The sequence below is a fragment of the Chanos chanos genome, chromosome 9 (genome assembly GCF_902362185.1).
Source record: "Chanos chanos chromosome 9, fChaCha1.1, whole genome shotgun sequence".
Classification (NCBI taxonomy): domain Eukaryota; kingdom Metazoa; phylum Chordata; class Actinopteri; order Gonorynchiformes; family Chanidae; genus Chanos; species Chanos chanos.
In genome coordinates this window covers 570336-595816 of record NC_044503.1, presented here as the reverse complement: position 1 = coordinate 595816, position 25481 = coordinate 570336, and the positions used below count along the sequence as shown (strand labels likewise).

At 46.3% G+C, this 25481-nt stretch overlaps 3 protein-coding genes across 4 annotated transcripts in view; 1 reads left to right on the top strand and 2 right to left on the bottom strand.

The window, feature by feature from the left end:
* Positions 1-7185, bottom strand: part of nwd1 (NACHT and WD repeat domain containing 1) — a 16582-nt gene extending 9397 nt beyond the window's left edge. The window contains exons 1-11 of the mRNA XM_030784155.1: positions 7086-7185; positions 6698-6783; positions 6318-6431; positions 5548-5902; positions 4075-5341; positions 3396-3599; positions 2911-3070; positions 2313-2430; positions 1802-1966; positions 708-905; positions 1-63 (exon numbers count right to left, since the gene is read on the bottom strand). The exon at positions 1-63 is cut by the window's left edge and continues 60 nt beyond it. Coding sequence (XP_030640015.1) covers positions 1-63; positions 708-905; positions 1802-1966; positions 2313-2430; positions 2911-3070; positions 3396-3599; positions 4075-5341; positions 5548-5902; positions 6318-6431; positions 6698-6783; positions 7086-7185 — 2830 coding nt within the window. The remainder of the gene's footprint in view (positions 64-707; positions 906-1801; positions 1967-2312; positions 2431-2910; positions 3071-3395; positions 3600-4074; positions 5342-5547; positions 5903-6317; positions 6432-6697; positions 6784-7085) is intronic.
* A 2384-nt stretch (positions 7186-9569) lies between these two features.
* thop1 (thimet oligopeptidase 1) lies at positions 9570-20260 on the bottom strand. The gene is made up of 13 exons (XM_030784078.1): positions 20248-20260; positions 19204-19410; positions 18029-18177; positions 17832-17939; positions 16899-17001; positions 16020-16180; positions 15278-15413; positions 14365-14731; positions 13983-14184; positions 13029-13215; positions 10534-10662; positions 10181-10317; positions 9570-9862 (listed from the first exon to the last, which is right to left on the bottom strand). The coding sequence occupies exons 1-13, from the start codon at positions 20258-20260 to the stop codon at positions 9701-9703; spliced, it is 2061 nt and encodes a 686-aa protein (XP_030639938.1). The 3' UTR covers positions 9570-9700.
* Positions 20261-21158: 898 nt separating this feature from the next.
* Positions 21159-24936, top strand: sgta (small glutamine rich tetratricopeptide repeat co-chaperone alpha). 2 transcript variants are annotated; one of them, XM_030783957.1, is made up of 12 exons: positions 21159-21184; positions 21919-22065; positions 22158-22261; positions 22353-22440; positions 22546-22645; positions 22819-22923; positions 23033-23171; positions 23278-23340; positions 23489-23526; positions 23732-23830; positions 24045-24199; positions 24485-24936. In XM_030783957.1, the coding sequence occupies exons 2-11, from the start codon at positions 21966-21968 to the stop codon at positions 24151-24153; spliced, it is 945 nt and encodes a 314-aa protein (XP_030639817.1). In that variant the 5' UTR covers positions 21159-21184; positions 21919-21965; the 3' UTR covers positions 24154-24199; positions 24485-24936. The 2 variants fall into 2 exon arrangements, with proteins under 2 accessions (XP_030639817.1, XP_030639816.1); XM_030783956.1 differs by having other exon boundaries at positions 21170-21195.
* Positions 24937-25481: the final 545 nt, after the last annotated feature.

Sequence of the window (25481 nt, the reverse complement as noted above, 5' to 3'; positions counted from 1 at the left end):
TGCCATCCTCTGCCCCGCCCACCAAAACACGCCTCTCTGAGCAGAGATCCACAGCCGTGATCCCTAAACACAAGACCAGACATAAAACCCTAACCCTAACACAAGACCAGACATAAAACCCTAACCCTAACCCTAACACAAGACCAGACATAAAACCCTAACCCTAACCCAAGACCAGACATAAAACCTTAACCCTAACACAAGACCAGACATAAAACCCTAACCCTAACCCTAACACAAGACCAGACATAAAACCGCACATACAAACCGAAAATGATCCAAATATAATGTGACTGTCTCCACAGAAGTTCTTCCCAAATATCATCTACTCACACAAACGGATAAAAAAAAAAATCACTTTATGAGAACAGTGGAATACTGACTGACTGAGGATCTTAAAAAATGGACTTTATAAAGCCGATACTAGAACTGAGATTATTCAGTTCTACACAGTTCTACACGCGTTCTTAGTCATTTTAAACTAACTTTGTGCTAGCGAAAACTTTGGCTGCTATCTGCAACCCCAGAGCTAAAGATGTAACAAATAAAATAAAACCTAAACAAACAAACAATCAAATAAATTCATTAAATAAGAAATAAACTAGTATTTGGCTACACATTAAGGTCTTAGTAGGTACACAGTTTTCCCTGATAAAAACATTTTGTAAACGTGACTGTGTCTGAGTAGCAGTGGAGTGGAGTGGGACCTTTTGAGCAGCTGGTCAGTGTGTGTGTCAGCGCCCCCCCTGGTGCGGGGAGGAAACTGCTCTTAGGAAGCAGCACGGGGTGAGGACAGGAAGTGAACCAGTCCTGACACTGACCGCAGAGCCGTCCAATCAGAGAGGGGTACAGGCCGGAGAGGCAGTGGAGCCTGGCCAATAGCTCCGTGTAGAGGAGGGCGGGGTCTTAAACGAGAGAGAGGATATAAAACCGTTAAATCCCGTAACATTTTTAATTATAACATCCTTCATTTCTTCTAATTAGACTGATAATGCATTCAGTTTTCAAAGGTCCATTTCTAGGTTCTATAATCAGTTAACAAAGTGTTATAATGTATTTATAAACCCTACATAGAGTATTTATAAACCCTACGTAGAGATAATATAGAGAGGCGTGAAGGGCCCAGCTGTCCACACAGTATGACCACATCACAGTTATAACATTATGACAACCCCACACTTTACTTAACGCTTATAACATTATAACATTATGACAAACCCACACTTTACTTAACGCTTATAACATTGTAACATTCTAACATTATGACAACCCCACACTTTACTTAATACTTATAACATTGTAACATTATAACATTATGACAACACTACACTTTACTTAATGCCTATAACATTATAACATTATGACAACACTTTACTTACAGCTTCAACATAACATTATAATATGGTAACAATATGGCATTGTAACATTACAACATTGTAACATGACAGCCCCACACTTACCGCTTGTAACATTGTAACATTATAAAACTGTAACATTGTAACATTGTAACATTGTAACATTATAAAACTGTAACATTGTAACATTGTAACACTGTAACACTGTAACGGTGTTACCTGCTGCATTGTTAATAATGAGAGCTGCCTTAGCAAATGAAGATAATCAGTCGAATGTCAGAGGACCTGTTTATGCCCCATGTGTGTCTACGTATAGACAGCGAACGAATGTGGTTTAATTAAAAAACAGTAAAAACAACGTATTTTATTTTCATTGGATCTGACCTCATAGCTGTATGTTCTTACACTGGAGAGTTCCAGCAGGTGTTTTTCTGAGTCATACTCACCCGTCAGCCCCCCTAGAAAGTCCAGTGTGGATTTGAGCAGCTGGAACGTGTCCCTCAGGAGCTGGGTCTCAGGGCAGTCAGACAAACGACAGCAGAGCGTCAGGTCCTGGATCACAGCGTCCACTCCACAGCCCTGAGTCTTACACCATAACCAGTCCACACTGCCTGATACACACACACACACACACACACACACACACACACAAACACACACAAACACACACACACACACACACACACACACACACACACTCACTCACAATCCACTCCGCAGCCCTGAGTCTTACACCATAACCAGTCCACACTGCCTGATACACACACACACACACACACACACACACACACACACACACACACACACACACACACACACACTCACTCACAATCCACTCCACAGCCCTGAGTCTTACACCATAACCAGTCCACACTGCCTGATACACACACACACACACTCACACATTCACAATCCAGTGAATAAACACATTGATAATACTGTGTCCTGTAACCTTACTGAGATTTATCTTTTGAAGTTCCTCCCACTTCCGTGAACAAATAAGGTGGTAGGGCAGCTCCTGTAGCTTTCTGTGATTGGGAATTCCTTCAGCCAACCAGAGAGGCTGGAGAGGCACCTGAACAAAGTAAAAGAGCTTTCCTAGGCCACACACACAAAAATGTCCCTCACATAAACTCATTGCTCCAATACACGTTTTAATAATTTAGGTGCATTTAAATGTGAAAATTGTCATTCTAATAATAGAGGGACCATTTAGTGGGAAAAATTCTGCACATTGAACATAATTGGCCATCACCATTACCATTACCATTACAGGACAGCCAATCAGGATTACCATTACAGAACAGCCAATCAGGATTACCATTACAGGACAGCCAATCAGGATTACCATTACAGAACAGCCAATCAGGATTACCATTACAGAACAGCCAATCAGGATAAAGCAGGTCAGACTGTATGGTCTTGAGGACAATTATGGAAACAATGAATATCAAATATGCATATGTAAAATATGCTTCTCATCGATGACATAAAATCAGTATGAGAGGTGCACAGAGCTGGAGAAGTATCTTTACAGGCTTTCTGTCTCCGTTACCTTTCTGTCTGCCTCCAGTGGGTGTGTCACAGAGGGGAGCAGAACGGATTTGGGCCGCCCCTGAGCCCAATTCCCCAGGAAATACTCAGCCAGGACAGCATGCACCTGGCCCCGCCTCTCTCCAGACAGGTACCTCTCCCTGATCAGCTCAGAAAACTGCCTAACAGAGATCAGGGTTTACGATCCACTGTACTCCAAAACCATCGACAGACATTCACACGAGTTCACGTGTCACATACGTCCGAATCATTCACCAGATGACCTGGTCCCAGGTCTGATTAAATACTCCCTCTGACAGATCTGGGATCAGCTGGTCCCATTTACATAAATATCTGAGCTTGATTTCGCTGCTGCTCGTACCAGATCAGATCATGGACAGAAAAAGGGACCTGTAGGGTCTTTGGGATAGATCAGACTGAAATAAATCTAAATGTTAACCTGCGTCGTCACTGTTACCTTTATCACACCTTTCTCTGGATTGTTACCTGTGACGGAGCCTCAGAAGGTCGACGCCATGGGTCCGTCTGACCGTGAGGTGTTCTCCTAAATCATGCTTTAGGCGAGTCCACCGAAGAGAGGGCAGACGAATAAGGGTGTGGCATGATGGGAGCTGGTATCGGTAAATATCAGCCAGAACCTCGTCATCCAGCGACAGAACATCTCTAAGTTCTGCCTCAGAGAGACCAAGCCTGGAGAAGCCAAGAGAGAGGTGTTGAATTCCTTAAAAAGGCCTGTTCAACCATGTTTTCACACTTTACATTATTACCATTCTTAGTGCTGACTGTGCTGTAATTCTGATCAGAGATCTTACTAGGAAAACACTGCTGTGTGACTATGGCATCTACACATGTTCTGTAGTAAGATTTGGGTTTGGCAGTTGTGTAATATCAATTAAATGTCACCCCAGACCAGGTGCTACACCTCTACCTGTAGGTGTTTACCTGACCAGGGATGCAGGCGTGTATGAACCTGAGGTGTTTACCTGGGATTCAGGTGTGTATGAACCTAAGGTGTTTACCTGGGATTCAGGTGTGTATGAACCTTAGGTGTTTACCTGGGATTCAGGTGTGTATGAACCTTAGGTGTTTACCTGGGACTCAGGTGTGTATGAACCTTAGGTGTTTACCTGGGACTCAGGTGTGTATGAACCTTAGGTGGACTCACTTTGATGCAACAATGTAACTCAGCGCATGTCCCACCAGATGCTTGCCGTGCCTCTCCTCCAGTGACTCAAGAGAGAGTGTCATCACTTCCTGTGCAGAGGTGCCAAGGTTGATGTTGGAAATGGCGGTGTAGGAGGTCCAGTGTCTGGCAGCGTCCAGCATCAGTCTGAGGTGCAGAGGGCTGTTGGTCTGCTGGAACCTGGTTAGGACAGCCTCTGATTGCTCCGCGGTCAAAACACGTTTGGCTGCACGCATGTAAGTCTCCACAATGCCTCTACCCTCATCCCGCGTCAGTGACTCCAACTCAAAGAAATTTCTGGATTCCTCCAGCATGTGCCGAAGGTTCTGAAGCAAAGGAAAACCAACATCTTGAGTGGAAACCAGCAGGTGAACATTGGGCGGGACTTCCCTGGGCAGCCAGTGTAAGCTGTGGGCCCCATTCCCGGGCAGCAGCTGGTGCAGCGAATCCAGGATAAGGAGGAGAGTGTTGCCTTGGGCTGAGACTTTCCACAGCGTGCTGAGGAAAAACCGCGTCAGCTCCTGAAGCATGTTCGGACCCTGTGAGCAGAACAGGGGCATTCCGAACGCTCTACATATTTGGAGACAGAGGCCAAACAGGAGTGACTCCACATCACAGCTCCTGGGAGATGTTCCCAGAAGTCGTAGCACCACGGTGGCCTTTGAGCCAATCAGACCGCGCATCTCTTGGGCCAGCTGACACAGGAGTGCTGTCTTCCCGCTTCCAGTGCTCCCATACAACACCAGTGGAGCATGACACTTGTTCGTCGCCTCCCACATGGCGAGGCAGATCTTTCCCAGAATGCCCTCACGGCCACTGAAGGTCACGCACATTTCTGCACCAAGCTGGGCATGATGAATGAACTCCTCTTTCCACCAGTCCCAGTGAGCGCCACCCGGTGGCAGAACAGAGCATTTTTCAATTCTCCCCTTTATCTGAACCACGAGCTGTTCACTCAGGTTCCGCAGATAGTCCTTATGTTCTTTACGGCTGGGGTCAACGGCTCCTCTGCTGAGCTCCACACACTGCAGGTTGAGTGAGTCTGAGCAGATGCTGTAAAGACGCTGCTTGAGACTGACCAGGAGCTCCTGGGCCTCAGCGTCCACCAAACCATCTGGAGTCAGGTCCAGAAAGAGCGACAAATTCTTCTGTGTCTCGTTTTTCTTCAGACGAGGCAGCTCCCGCACAAAAACCACAGCGGAGGAAGAAGAATCTCCCAGAATCCCCTGCTCTATCTCCCACTCTATCACTGAAAACAGACGAGTTGACAGAAACGTCAGTTATAATTACGACAAGTCCTCTAAAATTTGTGAGGCAAAATTTAGCTGGGTGGTTTGTATTGGGGGGTGGGGGTTAATCTGACTTCCAAAAAAATCCTGCAATATTTTGTTCTCACCCTAATCACACACCTCTGACAGCGTTAATCTGAGGTGCTGCCTGTCAACAGGTTCTCACCAGATTTGATGAACTTGTGTTTCTGCTCCTCACTGAAGTCGCCGTCTCTCTGGGCTTGGAGTGCAGCAGAGCGGAGGAGCCCTGACAGTCGTGATTCTGTGAACTGCCAGGACACCGCCTCATCACCGCTCTGCTGATCTCTCTCAGGTCTCCTCTTTCCAAAGTGAGGATAATGAGTGCTGATTGGCTGAAGGACATAGACAGGTGGGACTGAGTTGCTGTCCTTTTGAAACCATTGATTGAGAAGCTTTAAACCCTCGCCGTCACTGGACAGTTTGCTGAGCAGTATTTCAAACTCTCTCTCTGGAATGAGGCGAGGAATGGGACGATAGCCATACTGATTACCCAGCAAAGCCTTCAGACCAAGACAACACAGAAAACACAGACTTAACACTGCACTGCTTCACTCATCCCATACTGATTACCCAGCAAAGCCTTCAGACCAAGACAACACAGAAAACACAGACTTAACACTGCACTGCTTCACTCATCCCATACTGATTACCCAGCAAAGCCTTCAGACCAAGACAACACAGAAAACACAGACTTAACACTGCACTGCTTCACTCATCCCATACTGATTACCCAGCAAAGCCTTCAGACCAAGACAACACAGAAAACACAGACTTAACACTGCACTGCTTCACTCATCCCATACTGATTACCCAGCAAAGCCTTCAGACCAAGACAACACAGAAAACACAGACTGAACACTGCACTGCTTCACTCATCACTCACATACGTCTGCATGCTGTCTGATTCACTCTTACTATAAAAATGTGGCAGGCGGCTCTCTGACACGCCTGGAGTTCATGCAAACAGAGGTCAGAGGTCATGTGATCATCAGCAACGGCATCGTTCACTCCCCATCTCAAATCCACGACCTAAGAGAACAGGAGCCGCTCTTATGGAAATAAACATGTCTATCATCACAACAATCTACGACACCATCAGAGACTGATCAAAAGCACCAGAACAGACAATAAACAAACCAATGTCTAAATAAACAATATTTCATTGTGGCCTGAAAACTGTGAAGAGTTTACAAAGACCATTGGCCGCAGACCAGTTTATTGACTCTCATCAAAAATCAGACCCCCCCCCCCCCCCACACACACACACACACACACACACACACACTCACACTCACCTCTAATACGAGCCCCATGCTCTGACAGTGAGTCTGAAGCTCAGGGTATACTTTCTCCCAGAATGCATTTCGTTCACAGCTCATATCTGTCAATAATCACTTCATTAAGAACTGCCAAAAACAATTCATAGGAAAACCCATGCATGTTAAGAACTGAACAATCTTCGACAGTTGTCTGACTAAATTTTGAAACCGTGTGTTTTCTTTTTCTTTAGAATAGTTGATGTGAATAGAATACGGTACTGCACTGATATCAGGAGCAACGTCAGTGTAAACCTCTCTGTCAGTGTTATCACAGCAGTAAATACAGGGCAAACGACAGGACGAAGATTCCTGTTGACCACATGCACTCTGCGACAGGCTTGGTCTATTCATTCAGCGGACTGACCTTTGAAAGTTGAGCTAATGAAGAGTCGCACTGTGCGGGAGGGTAGTTGATCCTGCAGCGCCCCCGTGTCCGGCGCCTCTCTCACTTCCACAGTCGCCATCCTCACTGTTCGCGCTCACCTGATAGACTCACCTGTCGGCGACTCGCCCGTCGACCCACGGCAGCATCACAACACGCTGGAGCCGACAAACAGACAGCGCATCTCAGCGACTGGAGAGGACAACTCTGGATAGCGAGAACTGTATTTCCAACTATATGAGGTGATAAATATCCGGTTTTACGTTTAGACGGTAGTGCCTAAATGTTGCTAAACGTTCGGTTTAAATATTTTGAGTGTAGAGACTAAAAAAATAAGCCGGTAGATAAAGTAATCTTCTCAGCAGGAGTGAGACCGCTTATCTGGCGGTTCAGAGCGACGCAGTTTACAAGCATCGCCAAAATGTTTTCTTTCTCTCGTCGTTCTCCGTCATTTCATCCACAGAGGATTCCGTACGCCAAGACAACGTCTGTTTACGAGTGTCGGGTCTTGCCAAGGGACAGGCCTCTGGGGAGCGCGTGACAGCTGCTACTCCCTCTAATTACAGAGAACAGAGTCAAACCAGGGCTGTGGTACTTCAGAGAAAGAGTGTTTCATGAACACGGCCGATTGTCTTTCTAGTAACAGGGTAATGACAAACGTCATTGATGTATCGCTACTGTGATCGTCTCCTTAGTGCACGAGGACAGGTGTTCAGATCTGCTGAAGTAATTCAACAAGCGTGTTTATCAGTGTGTTTAGTAAATTCATAACCGTTAAAACGGGTGCAGTAGCTTTAAATGTTTTATTTTACACGGGGCCGGTGCGTAATGTCAGTGCCGCTCGCTGCATGATTTAATTGTGTAAATGTTAATTGTGTTATGCTTGTTATCTGTTATCTTTACTGGTAATCATACCCTGATGGCAACTGCACTCCCGTGAGACCCGCTCTCTGAGGAGCTGCTCCGGACTCGGAGTGCACGAGTAACATGTTGATGCTTCATCACAGGTGTCTGTTTCCGCCTTAGGCACAGACTGCAACAGTACTGCAACAGCTAAGGATTTTCACGCTGTGAAAAACACCATTTGCACACTTGACAAAACAATGTTGTACAAGAAAGTTTGGCCTGAACAAGTCAGATCCGTACTTAACATACCATAATGATCACCAGCTAAAGAGCCTTTCCAAACTCCTCTATTACTCTAAACGGATCAACCACATGACCAGTAGAGCTGTTCCAAGGTCAGAACGTAACGGTAAAAAGCACATTTTTCTTTTGAAATGTTTCTTTGATTTCCAAAACACCCCGAGTTTCCAATGTAGTGACCACATCATAGGGACCAGAACCGTCACTGACAACCACAAACCCAGAGCTTCAGAAACGACACTCCATTTGAATGTATCTAAACCTGTGACTTGGTCTCCGCTGAAACTCTGTATCTTACGCTTTACGAAACAGCCATTTACGCTGTTTTTGATATATCTGAACCTGAACTTCTTAACAGAGGAAATCATTCATGTGGTCTGAGGAATCATCTTTTAGTCTTTTTTGGATGGGTTTGTGTTTGGAGAAAGTCAACAATGTTCAATAGCTCTATCACACACTGCACTTAAACACTGTGTTAGGGCTGTTAAACTGTGTTAGGGCTGTTAGACAGTGTGGTAGAGCTGTTAGACAGTGTGTTAGGGCTGTTAAACAGTGTTAGGGCTGTTAAACAGTGTTAGGGCTGTTAAACAGTGTGTTAGGGCTGTTGAACGCTGTGTTAGAGCTGTTAAACGGTGTGTTAGAGCTGTTAGACAGCGTGGTAGAGCTGTTAGACAGTGTGGTAGAGCTGTTAGACAGCGTGGTAGGGCTGTTAGACAGCGTGGTAGAGCTGTTAGACAGCGTGGTAGGGCTGTTAGACAGCGTGGTAGAGCTGTTAGACAGCGTGGTAGAGCTGTTAGACAGCGTGGTAGGGCTGTTAGACAGCGTGGTAGAGCTGTTAGACAGTGTGGTAGAGCTGTTAGACAGCGTGGTAGGGCTGTTAGACAGTGTGGTAGAGCTGTTAGACAGTGTGGTAGAGCTGTTAGACAGCGTGGTAGGGCTGTTAAGTGGTGTGGTAGGGCTGTTATGTTGCAGACTTGCATTAGACTTGTCACTGGGGCCAGTTGTTACTCTGCATGATCCAAGAACTACTGAGTGTCTCAAATCTAAAAACAGTTTGACTTGTGTATTGATATGATTTACATACATGATGCATTTCCTTTCCATTCAATAGCACGATGGTCATACAGCTTCCACAAAATTTTAAAAAGAGAAATAAAAGGGAAAAAAAACACGAAGGAGGCGGGAAATCATTTTAACCTTTTCTGCTTTTTTTCTTCAGCTGGTTTGAATACAACAGCAATTTTTTAAAACTATCTTCCAAACTTGAGGAAAAAAAATTGTGTGATTGGAAGGGTAGCAGATTTGGGGGGGGGGGGGGGGTTTAGTGTGTGCTTCTGTGACTATGAGAGAACCGTTTGAAATTCTATTACAAAATTGGTGTGAAAACCAGTCCCAGTGTCCGTTGTGTAATACTCCAGCGCGAGGTGTGCGGCTCTGAGGAAGCGGCGGGTTCAGCAGGCGCACGGCGTTCCCGACTCCAGCTCCACGCTCAGACCCTTACTCAGCAGGAACGCCTCCTGCCTCGGCTCCCGGCCCAGGAAGTTCCTCAGCATCTCAGACGCGTCCTCCGAACCGCCCGGCTTCAGAATACAGCTCCTGTAGTCCAGACCCACCTAAAGACAAACAGCAAAAAGGAAACACGTCACCGCCCTGAGGTCCTGGGCAAAAGACATGAACATCATAGTAACTTAATGACGGCGCCATTCAATGCCCACATTTAAAACCTCGACACAGTCAAAGGAATGAGTGTTACTGACTGCCATGTTAGCCAGGCGTGTGAACACAGACAGCGCTGTAAGGTAAAAATACTGTCGGTGAAACATCTACAGGCTAAACTGACAGCTCAGCCCGCGTCCGTGGCTCCTCCGCTATGTATACTGGGTAAGAGACTGGTGTCTGGTGTTTGATGGTGTCAGGATGGGTTTTCGGACCTTGGGGTTCATGACGCCTTCCTGTTTGAAGCGGGCGTAGAACATATCCATAGAGAAAACTTCACTCCACAGGTAACCGTAATACTGGGCGTCATAACCTCCCGCGAGGTGTCCAAACGTGGCCGGCATGTTGGTGCCTGGTGGACATTTGGACCAATGAAAGTACTGTTTGGTATCTCATTAACACTGGATTATACACCATGTGATAAAAGCAGCTGTTTTCATCGCACTCTAAGATCAAAACGCATTTATTCACAGTGAAGAGACAGACAGACGGACCAGGGGGGACACGGAGAGAGAGAGAGAGAGAGAGAGTTTTCTCTGTCTGTGGATGAGGTGGGAGTGGGTCTTACCTGCTGAAGCGGGCACCCCCAGAACCTCCAGGCAGAGTCTGGCGTATTCCTCGGCTGGGTCCACTCTGGTCTTAGTGTGCAGCGCCTGGTCCACTTTGGCCAGAACTATCTGACGCAGGTTAAACAGACCTAACCCCAAGAGCAGCAAACCCAAACATCAGACCAAACTGTCTAACACACACTAAACCCTGAGGACACAGTCCTGTCTAACACACACTAAACCCTGAGGACACAGTCCTGTCTAACACACACTAAACCCTGAGAACACAGTCCTGTCTAACACACACTAAACCCTGAGAACACAGTCCTGTCTAACACTCTCTAAACCCTGAGGACACAGTCCTGTCTAACACACACTAAACCCTGAGGACACAGTCCTGTCTAACACTCTCTAAGCCCTGAGGACACAGTCCTGTCTAACACACACTAAACCCTGAGGACACAGTCCTGTCTAACACTCTCTAAGCCCTGAGGACACAGTCCTGTCTAACACTCTCTAAACCCTGAGGACACAGTCCTGTCTAACACTCTCTAAGCCCTGAGGACACAGTCCTGTCTAACACTCTCTAAACCCTGAGGACACAGTCCTGTCTAACACTCTCTAAACCCTGAGGACACAGTCCTGTCTAACACTCTCTAAGCCCTGAGGACACAGTCCTGTCTAACACACACTAAACCCTGAGGACACAGTCCTGTCTAACACACACTAAACCCTGAGAACACAGTCCTGTCTAACACTCTCTAAACCCTGAGGACACAGTCCTGTCTAACACACACTAAACCCTGAGGACACAGTCCTGTCTAACACACACTAAACCCTGAGAACACAGTCCTGTCTAACACTCTCTAAACCCTGAGGACACAGTCCTGTCTAACACACACTAAACCCTGAGGACACAGTCCTGTCTAACACTCTCTAAGCCCTGAGGACACAGTCCTGTCTAACACTCTCTAAGCCCTGAGGACACAGTCCTGTCTAACACTCTCTAAACCCTGAGGACACAGTCCTGTCTAACACTCTCTAAACCCTGAGGACACAGTCCTGTCTAACACTCTCTAAGCCCTGAGGACACAGTCCTGTCTAACACTCTCTAAGCCCTGAGGACACAGTCCTGTCTAACACTCTCTAAGCCCTGAGGACACAGTCCTGTCTAACACTCTCTAAACCCTGAGGACACAGTCCTGTCTAACACTCTCTAAGCCCTGAGGACACAGTCCTGTCTAACACTCTCTAAGCCCTGAGGACACAGTCCTGTCTAACACTCTCTAAGCCCTGAGGACACAGTCCTGTCTAACACACACTAAACCCTGAGGACACAGTCCTGTCTAACACTCTCTAAACCCTGAGGACACAGTCCTGTCTAACACTCTCTAAGCCCTGAGGACACAGTCCTGTCTAACACACACTAAACCCTGAGGACACAGTGAGGAAACAGTCTTCCTGCTGTTCAGCCAAAGTCTTCCTTAAATCATTATTACCCCTTTTCCACTGCTGCTCGATCAGGCACCGGCACCGCTCTTTTCCACTGACAAAATACTGGTGCCGGAGCCGAAAACTGGCACCGGCACGGCACCACAGAATTGCTGGTCCCAAAAGCTGGAACCACTGACGTCAGAGGCTATGCAAATAAAAACCACGCGAGAACCAATCAGTTCAGCGTTTGATACGTGACGTTCTTTAGAGAGGCGGGAGTAACAAAAAACGTCTGACCAAGTAGCGGTAGGCTAAAGGATATTTGTAGCATGAAAATATGTATATGATTAAAAGATGCATGAGTAACAATTTGTGTGTACATCAATACGGGCTGTTGTTTACATGTTACATGAATGTAGTCGGACCCAGAGTGGTAGAAAAAGACACTCTCTCTCTCTCTCGGCTCTGGCTGGTGCAATTAAACCACTTCATGCAGACCTTCATTTAAACACTCGTTTTAACTTTTGAGCTAGGCGACTTATTATTTTCATGAATTTTGCCCCCAGAGCGAAAAGTTCTGGGACAAAATTCATGAGGTGTTTCGCTGTGTGGAAGCCTAGCGTAAAAGTAAATTTATAAAGAGCAAGCAGATGCGTTCTGTCCGACATTATTTTTTCCCCACGGAAATTACCCAAACTTTCGCTATGTAGCGTTCGGCTCCCAAACCAGTGGAAATGCGGGCCGGTTCTCAAAAGGCACCAAGGCAGCACTGGCTCCGCACCGGCACGGGCACGGGCACCAGCACCGTCGTAGTGGAAAAGAGACATATGAGAAAAGACCCTGTTTGACTTTGGTGAAGTGTGCAGTGTTTACTGGTTACAATGTGTATCCGGTGAACAGGGAGAGTAACAGTCAATATAAGTTTAGTTTGAAAAGGTCTGTGAGTTTGGGTCTGTCTGTAAACAGTGGGACAGAGAGAGAGAGACAGACAGACAGAGAGAGTGTGTGTGTGTGTGTGTGAGTGTGAGTGAGTGTGAGAGAGAGAGAGAGAGGTGTGTGGTGGGGATGGAGGAGTCAGTACCTGTGTTGGCCAGTCTGGATTTGATGAGTTTGTCCAGTAGTTCCTCGGGGATGGGTTCTCCGCTTTTGTAATGCTTGGACATGCGCTGCAGCGGCTCCTTCTCCCAAACCCAGTTTTCCAACATCTGAGACGGAGCCTCAACAAAGTCCCTCTCCACATGAGTCCCACTGAACATGGCAAAATTAGCCTGAGCACACAGACACACACACACACATGCACACACACACGCACACACACGCACGCACACATGCACACGCACACACAGACACGCACATGCACACGCACACAGACACACGCACACAGACACAGACACACGCACACAGACACATGCACACAGCCACACACGCACACAGACACACACGCACACAGACACACACGCACACAGACACATGCACACAGCCACACACGCACACAGACACACACGCACACAGACACACACGCACACAGACACACACGCACACAGACACATGCACACAGACACATGCACACAGACACACACAGACACACACACACACACAGACACACACACGCGCGCACACACACACACACACGCGCGCACACACACACAGACACACACGCACACACGCACACAGACACACGCACACAGACACACGCACGCAGACAAACATGCACGCGCACACACACGCGCACACACACACACACAGACACACACACACACACAGACACACACACACACGCACACAGACACACACACACGCACATAGACACAAGTTATCAAACGACTGAAGTGGGAAGTGATCATGACTTTGTTTTCTATAAAATAAAAAGACTGAATGACAGGATCTGTCTGACTGTCCATCACTCTGACCCTTATGGTGACAGAAGACTCTCATAAGAGAATTTACATCTGAAGAGAATTTCTTTACATGTGACAGATTATTAAAAAATTGCAAGTCCTTTTTTGGCTATTTGAGTGGGGGCACGCCTGGGTACCTGGGCACAGAGCTGGTGCATGACGTGGCCAAACTCGTGGAAATAGGTCTCCACCTCGTCGTGCTGGAGCAGAGACGGGGCGTCGGCCGTGGGTTTGCTGAAGTTCGCTACCATGGCAGCCACCGCCATCTGCCTGCGTCCGTCAGAGAGCAGACAACCAGGCTGCAGTCCGAAACACGCCGCATGGCCATATTTTCCCTCCCTGCACACACACACACACACACACACGCACACAGAGAGAGGCTAAGGTCAGAGGCCGTGTTGTGAAAAAGCTGTGTGTCTGAGTTTGTGGTGATACCCTGGATCTGGTTAGCGTGACGTGGCCGGTTCTATAACATGACCTGTGTACCAAAGTGTGAAACGTTCTAGGAGAGAGGCTGACCTAGGGAAGAGGTCCAGGTAGAACTGCCCCACCACCTGTCCAGAGCTGCGATCTTTGACGCAGTAGAGTGTGACGTCATCGTGCCACACGGGGGCGCCCTCCACCAGCTGGAAGGACAGGCCGAGCAGCTCCTGGTAGAGGTCCAGCAGGCCCTGAGTCACCACCTCCATGGGAAAATACTCCTTCAGGAGGTTCTGGTCCACGGCGTACTGCGTCTCCTCCACCTGAGTCATGTAGTAACGCGTGTCCCAGGCACACAGCTCCCCGTTAAAGGGCAGGTTCCTCTTCTGACTCTCCTTCTCCTTCAGTTTGAGGATGACTGCACGCTCCTCCTCACCCAGAGGCTTCAGCTTGCGCGCCAGCTCCTCTGGAGAGTGGGAGGAGTCAGGGACAGAGATGAGGGGTGGAGTCAAAGAGAGGAGGGCAGAGTTAAAAAGAGAGGAGGGCAGAGTTAAAAAGGCCGAGGAATTGCGAAATACAGAGCAGAGGCGCCCAAATCTAACCCTGAAGGGCCAAACTCCTGCTGCTTGTCTTAGCAACCAACTGCACATGGCCTCTGATTGGCTGAGGAGCACACGAACCTGTTCTCCAGGTGACAATCAGCCTCTAATGAAGAGGTAAGGATAAAAAGCATTTGGCACCCAGGACTGGATTTGGGCACCTCTGATATCGAGTATAAAGTTGCTCTGGATAAAAGCGTCTGCTACATGAATAAATGTTAATGTAATAACAATAATCAAACAGGAGGAGTTCTGTTGAAAGGAAATCACTCTGTTTTACAAAAACATGCCATTCAGAAACCTTCATTTCATTTCCTATTCCTCTGTAATTTACACATCACTGAGATTTATATGACTTCATAAAACATGCAAATTTATCTACAGATTATGTTGAATCCAGATTAGGAGATTACCGAGGAATGAGGAAACCTTCTTGGATGACTTGGCCATGTTCATCTCCAAAACAAAGTCGGCGTGAGTGTTAAAGCCCAGGAGAGCGCTCTTCTGGGAACGCAGCTGGACCAGCTCCTTCAGAATAGCCGAGTTTTCCTACACACACACACACACACACACACACGTACGCACACACAAAAACAGACACACATATATACACGGTGAGGGTGTTTTACTGGTAAACCATAACTTCTGTGAGGCAGGTAGTGCACGTGATTTGGGGTCAGTCAGCTCTGTTACCTCTGTAAGGTAGGCGGTGTGTGTGTGTGTGTGTGTGTGTGTGTGTGTGTGTGTGTGTGTGATTTGGGGTCAGTCAGCTCTGTTACCTCTATAAGGCAGGCGGTGTGTGTGTGATTTGGGGGTCAGTCAGCTCTGTTACCTCTGTAAGGCGGGTGGTGTGTGTGTGTGATTTGGGGGTCAATCACCTCTGTTACCTCTGTAAGGCGGGCGGTGTGTGTGTGATCTGGGGTCAGTCAGCTCTGTTACCTCTGTAAGGCGGGCGGTGTGTGTGTGTGATTTGGGGGTCAATCACCTCTGTTACCTCTGTAAAGCAGGCAGGGTGTGTGTGATTTGGGGGTCAGTCAGCTCTGTTACCTCTGTAAGGCGGGCGGTGTGTGTGTGTGATTTGGGGGTCAATCACCTCTGTTACCTCTGTAAGGCAGGCAGGGTGTGTGTGATTTGGGGGTCAGTCAGCTCTGTTACCTCTTTACAGCGGGAGTTGAAGGCCTCTTCCAGTCTTTTCCGTGTCTCGGGGACGTAACATTTCTTCATGGTGGGGAAGTAGTGGGGATATTTCAGAGTGATCTTGAGTTTTCCCGTCTCATCTTTCTCCAGAGAGTTGAGGAAATCCTCAGGGAGGCCTCCTACAGAGCAATCACAGGCCATTTCAGACAGTAACGCCTTTATCAGAGCTGCCAAAGTTAACGCGTTACCTCCTTATTACCGCGTTACCTCCTTATTACCGCGTTACCTCCTTATTACCGTGTTACCTCCTTATTACCGTGTTACCTCCTTATTACCGTGTTACCTCGTTATTAATGTGTTACCTCATTCTCAACATGTTACCTCGTTATTAACGTGTTACCTCCTTATTACCGTGTTACCTCCTTATTACCGCGTTACCTCGTTATTAACGTGTTGCCTCGTTCTTAACGTGTTACCTCGTTATTAATGTGTTACCTTGTTATTAATGTGTTACCTCGTTATTAATGTGTTTGCCTCGTTCTTAACGTGTTACCTCGTTATTAATGTGTTACCTCGTTATTAATGTGTTACCTCGTTATTAATGTGTTGCCTTGTTATTAACGTGTTAACTCTGGCAGCCCTAGTCTTCATCTTTATCAAACTAGGCTTTCAGCTCAGTGCTTCCATTTTCAGCAAGTAGACAGACGATTCGTCTTTCCTTTACCAGGGCGAGGAATTCAGGTAAACCTCTTTATTTGAGTGTCAGTCAATTTTTATTCAGACACATCACTAAAACACTGGACTTCTTCCCAGAAAGCTCCACACTCTCTCTCTCTCTCTCTCTCTCTCACACACACACACACACACACACACACACACACACAGACAGACACTCACCCAGCTCCTCTCGGCTGAAGGCCAGACTGGTGGTGTCCTCGTTCAGGTGCTTGTTGAAATCAATACACAGAGTGCTCAGCTTCTTCTTGATTTTTTTGATCTCCTGTTACAGGAAAAACACACACACAGACAGGCATCATCCTCTCCACTCCGCCAGCCACACACACACACACACACACACACACACACTCACACAGAGACAGACTCACAGACAGACAGGCATCATCCTCTCCACTCTGCCAGCCACACACACACACACACACACTCACACAGAGACAGACTCACAGACAGACAGGCATCATCCTCTCCACTCCGCCAGCCACACACACACACACACACACACACACACACACTCACACAGAGACAGACTCACAGACAGACAGGCATCATCCTCTCCACTCCGCCAGCCACACACACACACACATTCACACACACACACAGACACAGACACAGGCATACACAGACTCTCACACTCACACGCACTCACACAAGCATCATCCTCTCTGCTTGGCTGGCAGTCAGCCACACTCACACACACACACACACGCACTCACACACACATACACACACGCGCCTGAACATCTAATACACACATAGCTCTTAATCATGAATCATATCTGATAACGGCTGCATAATGACATTTCATATCAGATGCATTAAAACTCAAACCCATTAGAAATACAATTATTTACTTAAACTCTTACTATAATATTAAATTACTTCTACAGTCCAAAGACAACACAGCACTTAATGACGGGGCCAGTTTCCCAGCAAGCAGCATTTCCCAGTCAGTCAGAACTCACTGACCAAAAGTCAACAGCACTGGGCTCAGGTTATGTGGCACAGGGGGAAACCCTGTTTGGCGGGAAATGCCATAACCCCGTTGTTCTGTTTAACTGGTGATAATCTGCAGGGCTCTGGTTTGACTGGTACCTCCTGCGTTTCTGGGGGGAGGTGTAGGCCGTTTCTCTGGCCCAGTTTGATCAGTCTCTCCATGTACCTCTTCGCCTCAGGACTCAGAGCGTTGTCATCCAGCTTCTCCTGTTTTACAGAGACAAAAAAAGCCAAGTGTCAGAGATGAATCGTACGTTGTTGTTCAGCAGAACGGGCTGATGACCTGACAGACTCACCTGCAGAGCGACGATGCGCTGGTACACATCCTCCCTCATGCTCATCTCAACATCGAACTCCGACAGTTTCTTATCGGCGTCGGTGCTGGCCGTGCGCACCTCCTTACACGGGGACACGTGCTGGGGGAAATCCAGCATGTTCCGCTGCACTGGGAAACACCAGGGACAGAGGGGGATTACAGGAGAGTACTCTGGCAACCCCAGAGAGAGGGAGAAAAAAGACTAAACAAATCCATGAGTGACGGGAACACTCTGAGACCAAAATCTCTGACAACCACACACTTAACATCCCACCTGCAGGAGAAAACGCTGGCATTCCTGTAGGAAAGGTGAGGCTTTACAGTATTTAAAAAAAACAAACAAACAAAAACAAGAAAAAAAAAACAGTCATCTTGTGATTGACAGACTTATAGCCTTTAAGAATCTTGTGACCGGGAGGTTGGGGGTTCAATTCCCGACTCAAATAAGACACTGAGCCTTAAGTTACTACATAGTTATGACTCACAAATCCACATACAACTCAATGTTACTACTCAGGTATGACTTTCAAAACCAGATAAAGGGCAACAGGAGCTCTTAGCCAGAGTGTGGATGGATCATATACTGATGAGTGAAACTGGTCACTGATGAAGACTCTGGGTCACTAATGCAGGGATGATATTTTACATCTCTTTAAGAGAGACCTTAAATGACAGCTGAGTATTACTGCACTTTTACTGTAATAATCAGTGAAAGTGTTTGTGAAAAACCGTGCATGTTGCACAGGCACGAAACAATGGGCCGGCCCACGGTGGGCGTGGCCTGCTCTCCTAGTCATTATTTAAAAGTGCTGAGTGTTGGATCCTATTTCATACTGCATTCCTGCCGACTCAGAGTTTTCTGCCCCAAAATACAATAGCCATGGAGCACGCGTGAAGAGCCTGTGAAACGGAAGTGACTAGACTGCACATGTTAGAAAACATTTGTGTGTATATGGCTTGCATCTCCAGTCAACACCTGTGTTTCTGGGCACCATTCTGTGGCAGCAAACACACCTGTCAGGTCCCAACAAAGGCTCTCAGACAGGGTCTGGAAAATAATGTTATCCACTGTAACACTGAGGTTTTCATACCGCCCAAAATGCTACTCCACTGCACAGTCTGAGGGCACACACACTGTTCTGACTGTGCTCTTACCTGTGTATTCCACCTCTACATCGGCAAGGGCTTTCAGTGTGTTTTCATAGGTGACGCTGTCCAGGTCCAAAGCCCCCACCGTGTCGTACACACTTTTCGTTTTTGCTATGAGCTCGTCGGCAAGTTTGTGTATCTGATCCGGTTTCAGATCCCAGCGCAAGCGATTTTCAGCGCAAACCGGCGTCTCGCCACCGAATACCACCTCACCTGCACACAGAACACACAGATACAGACTTAACACTTCGGTCTGACTGACAGACGAGGGGGAAACGTGAGATGTGTTATGGGTTTACCAGTAAGTTTAAAGGTAAAACTCAATCAATTCACAATCGATTCACGTCTTTAGGTTCATCACACCAAACTGCGAAACGAACGTTCATTCAGCACTGACGGAATATATGAAACTCTGCATTGCATTTGTTGTCTGAATAAAAACACGTGGTAAACATGTAGCCATTCTCCATTCTCATTCACGTAGGTCTCACATTACACTTCATAATGAGAGACCTACGTTAAGATGATCACATTGCAATATCATGAGCGGAATGACTACTGTAAACTCACGGCCTCTGGCGCCATTGTTGCGACCTGATGTAAAGCATTACGAAACTCGACAAATCCAGCCCCTCGCAAATCAATGATCATGCATAAGAGCTAATGTTAGCCGGCTAGCCGTTTTGGGCAGAGGGGCATGTTTCCCTGCAAATCAAGTTAACCAACAGAAGTTGATATTACTCTGCGTATCCTCTTTAATGTGCATAGTGCTGCAAGCTAACTCGACCACTAAAACAACACTTCACCTGGCTCTGCCGGGAAGCCCGTTTAGGTCTACAGACATGGGATGCGAGGGTAAACGCCTGCAAGCTAGGAGCTGTGATAGCATCAGGCTAACAGGGAGGATGGAATAAGATTAACCAGAAAGCCGCTTCAGGTACTAAACGTTATTCACTGTACCACGTTAACATTGTTTCACATAGACTATTGAGACATTTTTAGTGAACCTCCCTGATGACGAAGTGTGAGCTGACATTTAAGAGAACTCACCTGTCGGTGCCATCTTTCAGTCACTGTCGTTCAAAGGACGCGTGCTGGTTTCTCTGTCGTAGAAGGAACCCTCCCATTCACTGTCAATCAATTTGGAAGTCAATGATTTGACCAATTAACTGTCAATCACTTTTTCACTGCCGTTTAGATGCGCACCCAAACTTAAAAATATATTTACATGAACTTTAAGTGCACTGATAATGATAAAACCATATTCCTCCTGTTTATGAAGCTAAAACTTTTCAAATATTGTGGGAATAGGACCATAAATGAGAAGAGGTGACCAAAGGTCTCGACAAAAATCTCTGCATATAAGTAATGTTTTACTGGAATTCTTATGCATTTTCTCTCTCTTTTCAGTCCGTCTCCCCGGACTGAATTCATCCTTCAATTCCTTCATTTGTGCGCAAGAACTGTATTCAAACTGATCTTTCGTGACATTTTACTGAACTGAAAGTCTTGACCCTATAAATCTGAGCAAATGGTAAGTGAGGAGAGACTTGTAGTTCCTATGATGGACTGGTATATTTTAAGTGATACGGTGACACTGTTGCTGGTGTTTTCCGCTGTCAGATGTATTCATTCTAAAATAGGATCGTTGATACACTAATCATTCGGGTTTCATCTCGTCTCTTTTCATCCAGCGCGACAGTCTTGAGGGGAGAGTCCGTGTTTTTGGTACATTTCTCAGTTAATGATCTGCAATATCTGCAGGATAGTAGAACTTAATTTGTAAACAAGCGTTTTATAGTAGGTCGACCACGTATTTTCAATTATACTGTTAGATGCCGCCGATGACTGCAAGTGAGTTGTATGTACTGAAGTACTGCAAGTAGGGTATGTTTACGTGTTCAACGCAGCTGTGACGTTTTACGCAACTGGTAACGTCATACACACCTTGTGCCCCTGCCCTGAGAGCCTCAAGACTAGACCACTGGTAAGGAGAAAGTAAGTTACTTCCGTTAAGAATTGTGACTTAATTTTTGTACTCTAAAAGTAATGGGCAGCCCAACCGTCTCAGGTGGACATAGTGACTAGATTCTGTCCGTGTCATGAAAAGTCATTGCTGGAACGCTACAGCTAGGCTAACGACAAGGCACAAACTAGCACTGTTAGCTTAGCAGCTAGCCTATCTAGGGTAAGTTAGTCTGTATCCCACCGGTGTTTGCTAGAAGCTTCTGTGGCGAAATCTCACATGCTTAAGTCGCTGCGTGCAAATTTATCGTTAAGAAAAAATATGGAACATTTTGTTTTCAGCAATGAATTAGTAAACAGCTAGGATGTCCGTGTCTCTGAAACACCAGCTAACCTAACAATGTTACTGGCTAATGTTAGCCTGTTGAAGCTACGATGGCTTTGTATGTCATTGTTCCCTTCAACTATAGCGCTGGCTTTCACACAGCGCGTGGAGGACTGTAGCACTGGGCACAGACGTTTGGACAAACTTCCCTACCCTAGTCAGTTTCCCACTCCTCCAAAAAGTAGATCTTACAGCTAAGTAGATATAAGCATTTCCACGTCTGATTGGATAACGCTAAATATACAGAGTTAATACGAACGGCAGGTAATCTTTGAAATCAGCTGAGTTATTGTCAGCTGTCACGTGTCAGGTTTATTCACTGCGTTTCACATGTGATATTTATTTATTTATTCATTTTTTTTTACTTTTAGGTTCCTTTCGAGCAGAGAGTCAGAGAGGTCTAAGCCTCTTAACAGAAATGACAGACACAAAGCGTCTTGCTTTCTCCATCATCCAGTTTCTCCATGACCAGCTCAGGTCTGGGGAGCTGTCCTCAGATGCCCAGGAGAGCCTAGAAGGTAAAGGATGACCCTCTGCTTTTTGTCCAGTCAGATGACTTAATATTAGTGCATTCTAAATCCTTATATCACTGTTTTTAAACATTTAATAGTTGCAGTGCAATGCCTGGAAACAGCTTTTGGTGTTTCTACTGAAGACCAGAGCTTAGCAGTGGGTCAGACCTTACCAGAGATATTTGAACCAGCCATACAGAAGGTAGTGGCTCTTGTGTTTCAATATGTCATTGTTCAGTTCATGTCACACATGCTTAATGTAACACCACACTCACAGTCACTATTTCCTGTAGTCAGAGGCAGCCCAGGCCAGGGCGAATTCAGCCAGCGGTTCTCTAACGGAGGAGCAGATAGCAGAGGCGGAGAGGCTCAAAACCGACGGTACGGACATGTCATCGATTCGCTCTGTTCTTTTTTTGGCTCAGTTCCTTTGTAGACGACAGAAGAATTGAATTGTGGTTTTTGTGTCATGTTTGACTTTTCTAGGCAATGAGCATATGAAAGTTGAGAATTTCAGTGCAGCAGTGGAATTCTACTCCAAAGCCATTCAGATAAACCCACGCAATGCAGTTTATTACTGCAACAGGTACCAGCATACAACCTGAAGACATGGGATTTCCCACCTCCAAAACCTTATAAGAATGGTTTTTAATCTTCTGGACTTAACCAGTTTATTTTTTGATTTTTGATAGTTTTATTTGACAAGAGTACAAACAAATGAATCTTCTGGGTTTCGTTTGTCTTTCCCGTCGCTTGCAGGGCTGCAGCTTACAGTAAGCTTGGGAACTACGCCGGGGCGGTTCAGGACTGTGAGCTGGCTATTGGCATCGACCCAAACTACAGCAAAGCCTATGGAAGAATGGGGTAAACTGCACTTCACTCAACACCATGGGCTTTTTCTTACTCTCACTGCAACTAAATGCTTGTGCCCACGTTTAATGTAAGTTTAAAGTTCTGTTTCTGTTCGTGTAAGGTTGGCTCTGGCCAGTCTGAACAAACACACAGAGGCTGTGAGCTACTATAAGAAAGCTTTGGAACTGGATCCCGACAACGAAACTTACAAGTCCAACCTGAAAATAGCAGAGCAGAAAATGAAAGAGAGTCCGAGCCCTGTGAGTTTGAACGGAAGAATCTGTGCTGATCAGTTATTTTAAAAACGTGAGTGAGGGTAAAACGACCGTTTCATTCCCGCGTTTTTTTCTCTCTTATCTCGGTCAGACTGGAGGGATGGGCGGAGTCGACCTGGCGGGTCTGCTCAGTAACCCTGGCTTCATGAGCATGGTATGGCTGGCAAAAATAAGTTATTTTGAACTTGTACACACACACACACACACACACACACTGAGCACACACACACTGAGCACACACAGCCCTCATTCTTTTAAAATTCGATAAATGCTGTTACTGATGACAAATGATCTGTTTTCAGGCCTCGAATTTAATGAGCAACCCACAGGTGCAGCAGCTGTGAGTACACGTGTATCAGAAACAGCACTTAAATACAGTGGATTAAATCAGCTGTATTTTAGATATTGATCTATTGTTGCCATGGTGAAATATTAATTTTTTTTAAGAATGCATGAGAATTTTTGATAATTGATAATTAATATGATTTACACCTGTAAACCTGAAGTTACCATAGTAACTCCTCTCCCATGCTCTGATTGGTCAGGGTGTCTGGGATGATGTCAGGAACATATGGGCCAGTGGGAGGCAGTGCAGCCCCTGCTGCAGCAGCCCCCCCCAATGACCTGTCTGGCCTCATCCAGGCGTAAGTCATCTCCCCCCCCCCCCCCCACACACACACACACACACACACACACATCACACCTGTCGGGATACCCATTAATACACCGTACGCAACGTAACTGCTCACACACCTGGTCACCGACAGAATACCACACACCTTCCCTCTGGTTGGCTTTGTGGTGTTGTGTGTGGTTTGTGTGTTGAGCAGTTTTCTGTGTGTGTGTGTGTGTTTTCAGGGGTCAGCAGTTTGCCCAGCAGATGCAGCAGCAGAACCCAGAGCTGATTGAGCAGTTGAGGACTCAGATGCGCAGTCGGCCGCCCAGTGCCAGCAACGAGGAGCCCTGACACACACTTCACCATCACACACACACATGCACACACACCCACATAGGTAAGACATTCACTGTGAAGGTGGTGTTAAGGGAAGTTACTAATTTCCCAGTTACAGATCATTTTTATCATTCTGTCAGTGAAAACCTAAGGGCACTGGACCTCCAGACCACTAATATATAAAACTATTGTTCTTGAGTAATCAGTCTTATATCCCAGAGGCTGGTCCGGTCACAGTGTGCATGCACTCTGGTCAGCAGCTTACACAGAAACACCGTTAGGCTCGTGTGGGTTTTTAGTTACAGTTGTGATGTGGCTTGTTAATGTTTCTCATTTTCTTTGACAGACAGAGAATGGACTTGGGGACACGTAAAGACAGGACGTTTGTCTCAATTTTTTATTTTGTATGACTCTCTGTAACTCCAGGAATAAAAAGAGCTTTTTTTCCCCCCCATCATAAAGTAATACATTCATTGCATGTTAGCCCCCGTCCCCAAATCACTGATACACCCTGACCTTTTCTGGGATCAACTTCGTGTAAATTGTCTGGACTCAAACCAGTGTCTCTGCATTTTCTACTGACACCTGGCACCAGTGAAGACCATGGTCTGTTATTTGTAACTAATCTGTCCCGGTGGACTGTGATGTCATCAGATCTCTGTCACGTGGACTGTACGCGGAAGATTTGCCTCTTTTTCACATGATTTAGGCCACAGCAGATTCACTCTGGGGTGAGCAGAAGACAGATGTGTATAATGCCAACATTATGAACATTAAATGTAAAAATTGAAACCTGGATTCCGTGGTTGTTGCGTATGTGTTAATGAGCATAATCTGGTGCTGAACGGTTGTCGACTCTTGCTCCTCACTGCAGTAAAATTACTAGTTAAAAACTGCATTATTTTCACAGAGACTCGAAATCTCATATTGCTGTCCCGTTTCATTACAATGACTTTGAACTTACTCGGGTTAATCGAATCTGACTTGGTTACAGACATCCCTGTCAACCAATTGGGTTTAAGTTTCTTTCATTACGCAAGCGCTATTCCTACCGATCATTCGTTTACAGAAACATTTGTAGTCAGAACCAGCCAATTGCTGAATAGCAAGCTTCAGACGAGAACAGGTGCAGTTCTAACAGGAAGTATCGGAGGGAAAAAGGAGCAGCAGGTAACAGATGTAGTAAAACACTACGGTGTTTGTTTACTACATAAAAATTATTATCCTTGTCGTCTTAAACTGTATGGTGATCGTTTAACTGTCGTCAATTTATCGGCGTTCGTAAAATCCATTACTCCTATATAAGCTAGCTACTGAATGTACCTGCCATAAGCTAACCACAT

Bases quoted from the DNA above. Each gene is read 5' to 3' on its own strand.
- sgta (XM_030783957.1), top strand. From the start codon at position 21,966: ATGACAGACACAAAGCGTCTTGCTTTCTCCATCATCCAGTTTCTCCAT. The intron at 22,262-22,352 runs GTAGTGGCTCTT...TATTTCCTGTAG, and splicing joins TTGAACCAGCCATACAGAAG to TCAGAGGCAGCCCAGGCCAG. The intron at 23,831-24,044 runs GTAAGTCATCTC...GTGTGTTTTCAG, and splicing joins CTGTCTGGCCTCATCCAGGC to GGGTCAGCAGTTTGCCCAGC.
- thop1 (XM_030784078.1), bottom strand. The intron at 15,414-16,019 runs GTAACAGAGCTG...GTGTGTGTGTAG, and splicing joins TCAACTCCCGCTGTAAAGAG to GAAAACTCGGCTATTCTGAA. The intron at 14,732-15,277 runs GTAATCTCCTAA...CCCACTCTCCAG, and splicing joins GAAGGTTTCCTCATTCCTCG to AGGAGCTGGCGCGCAAGCTG.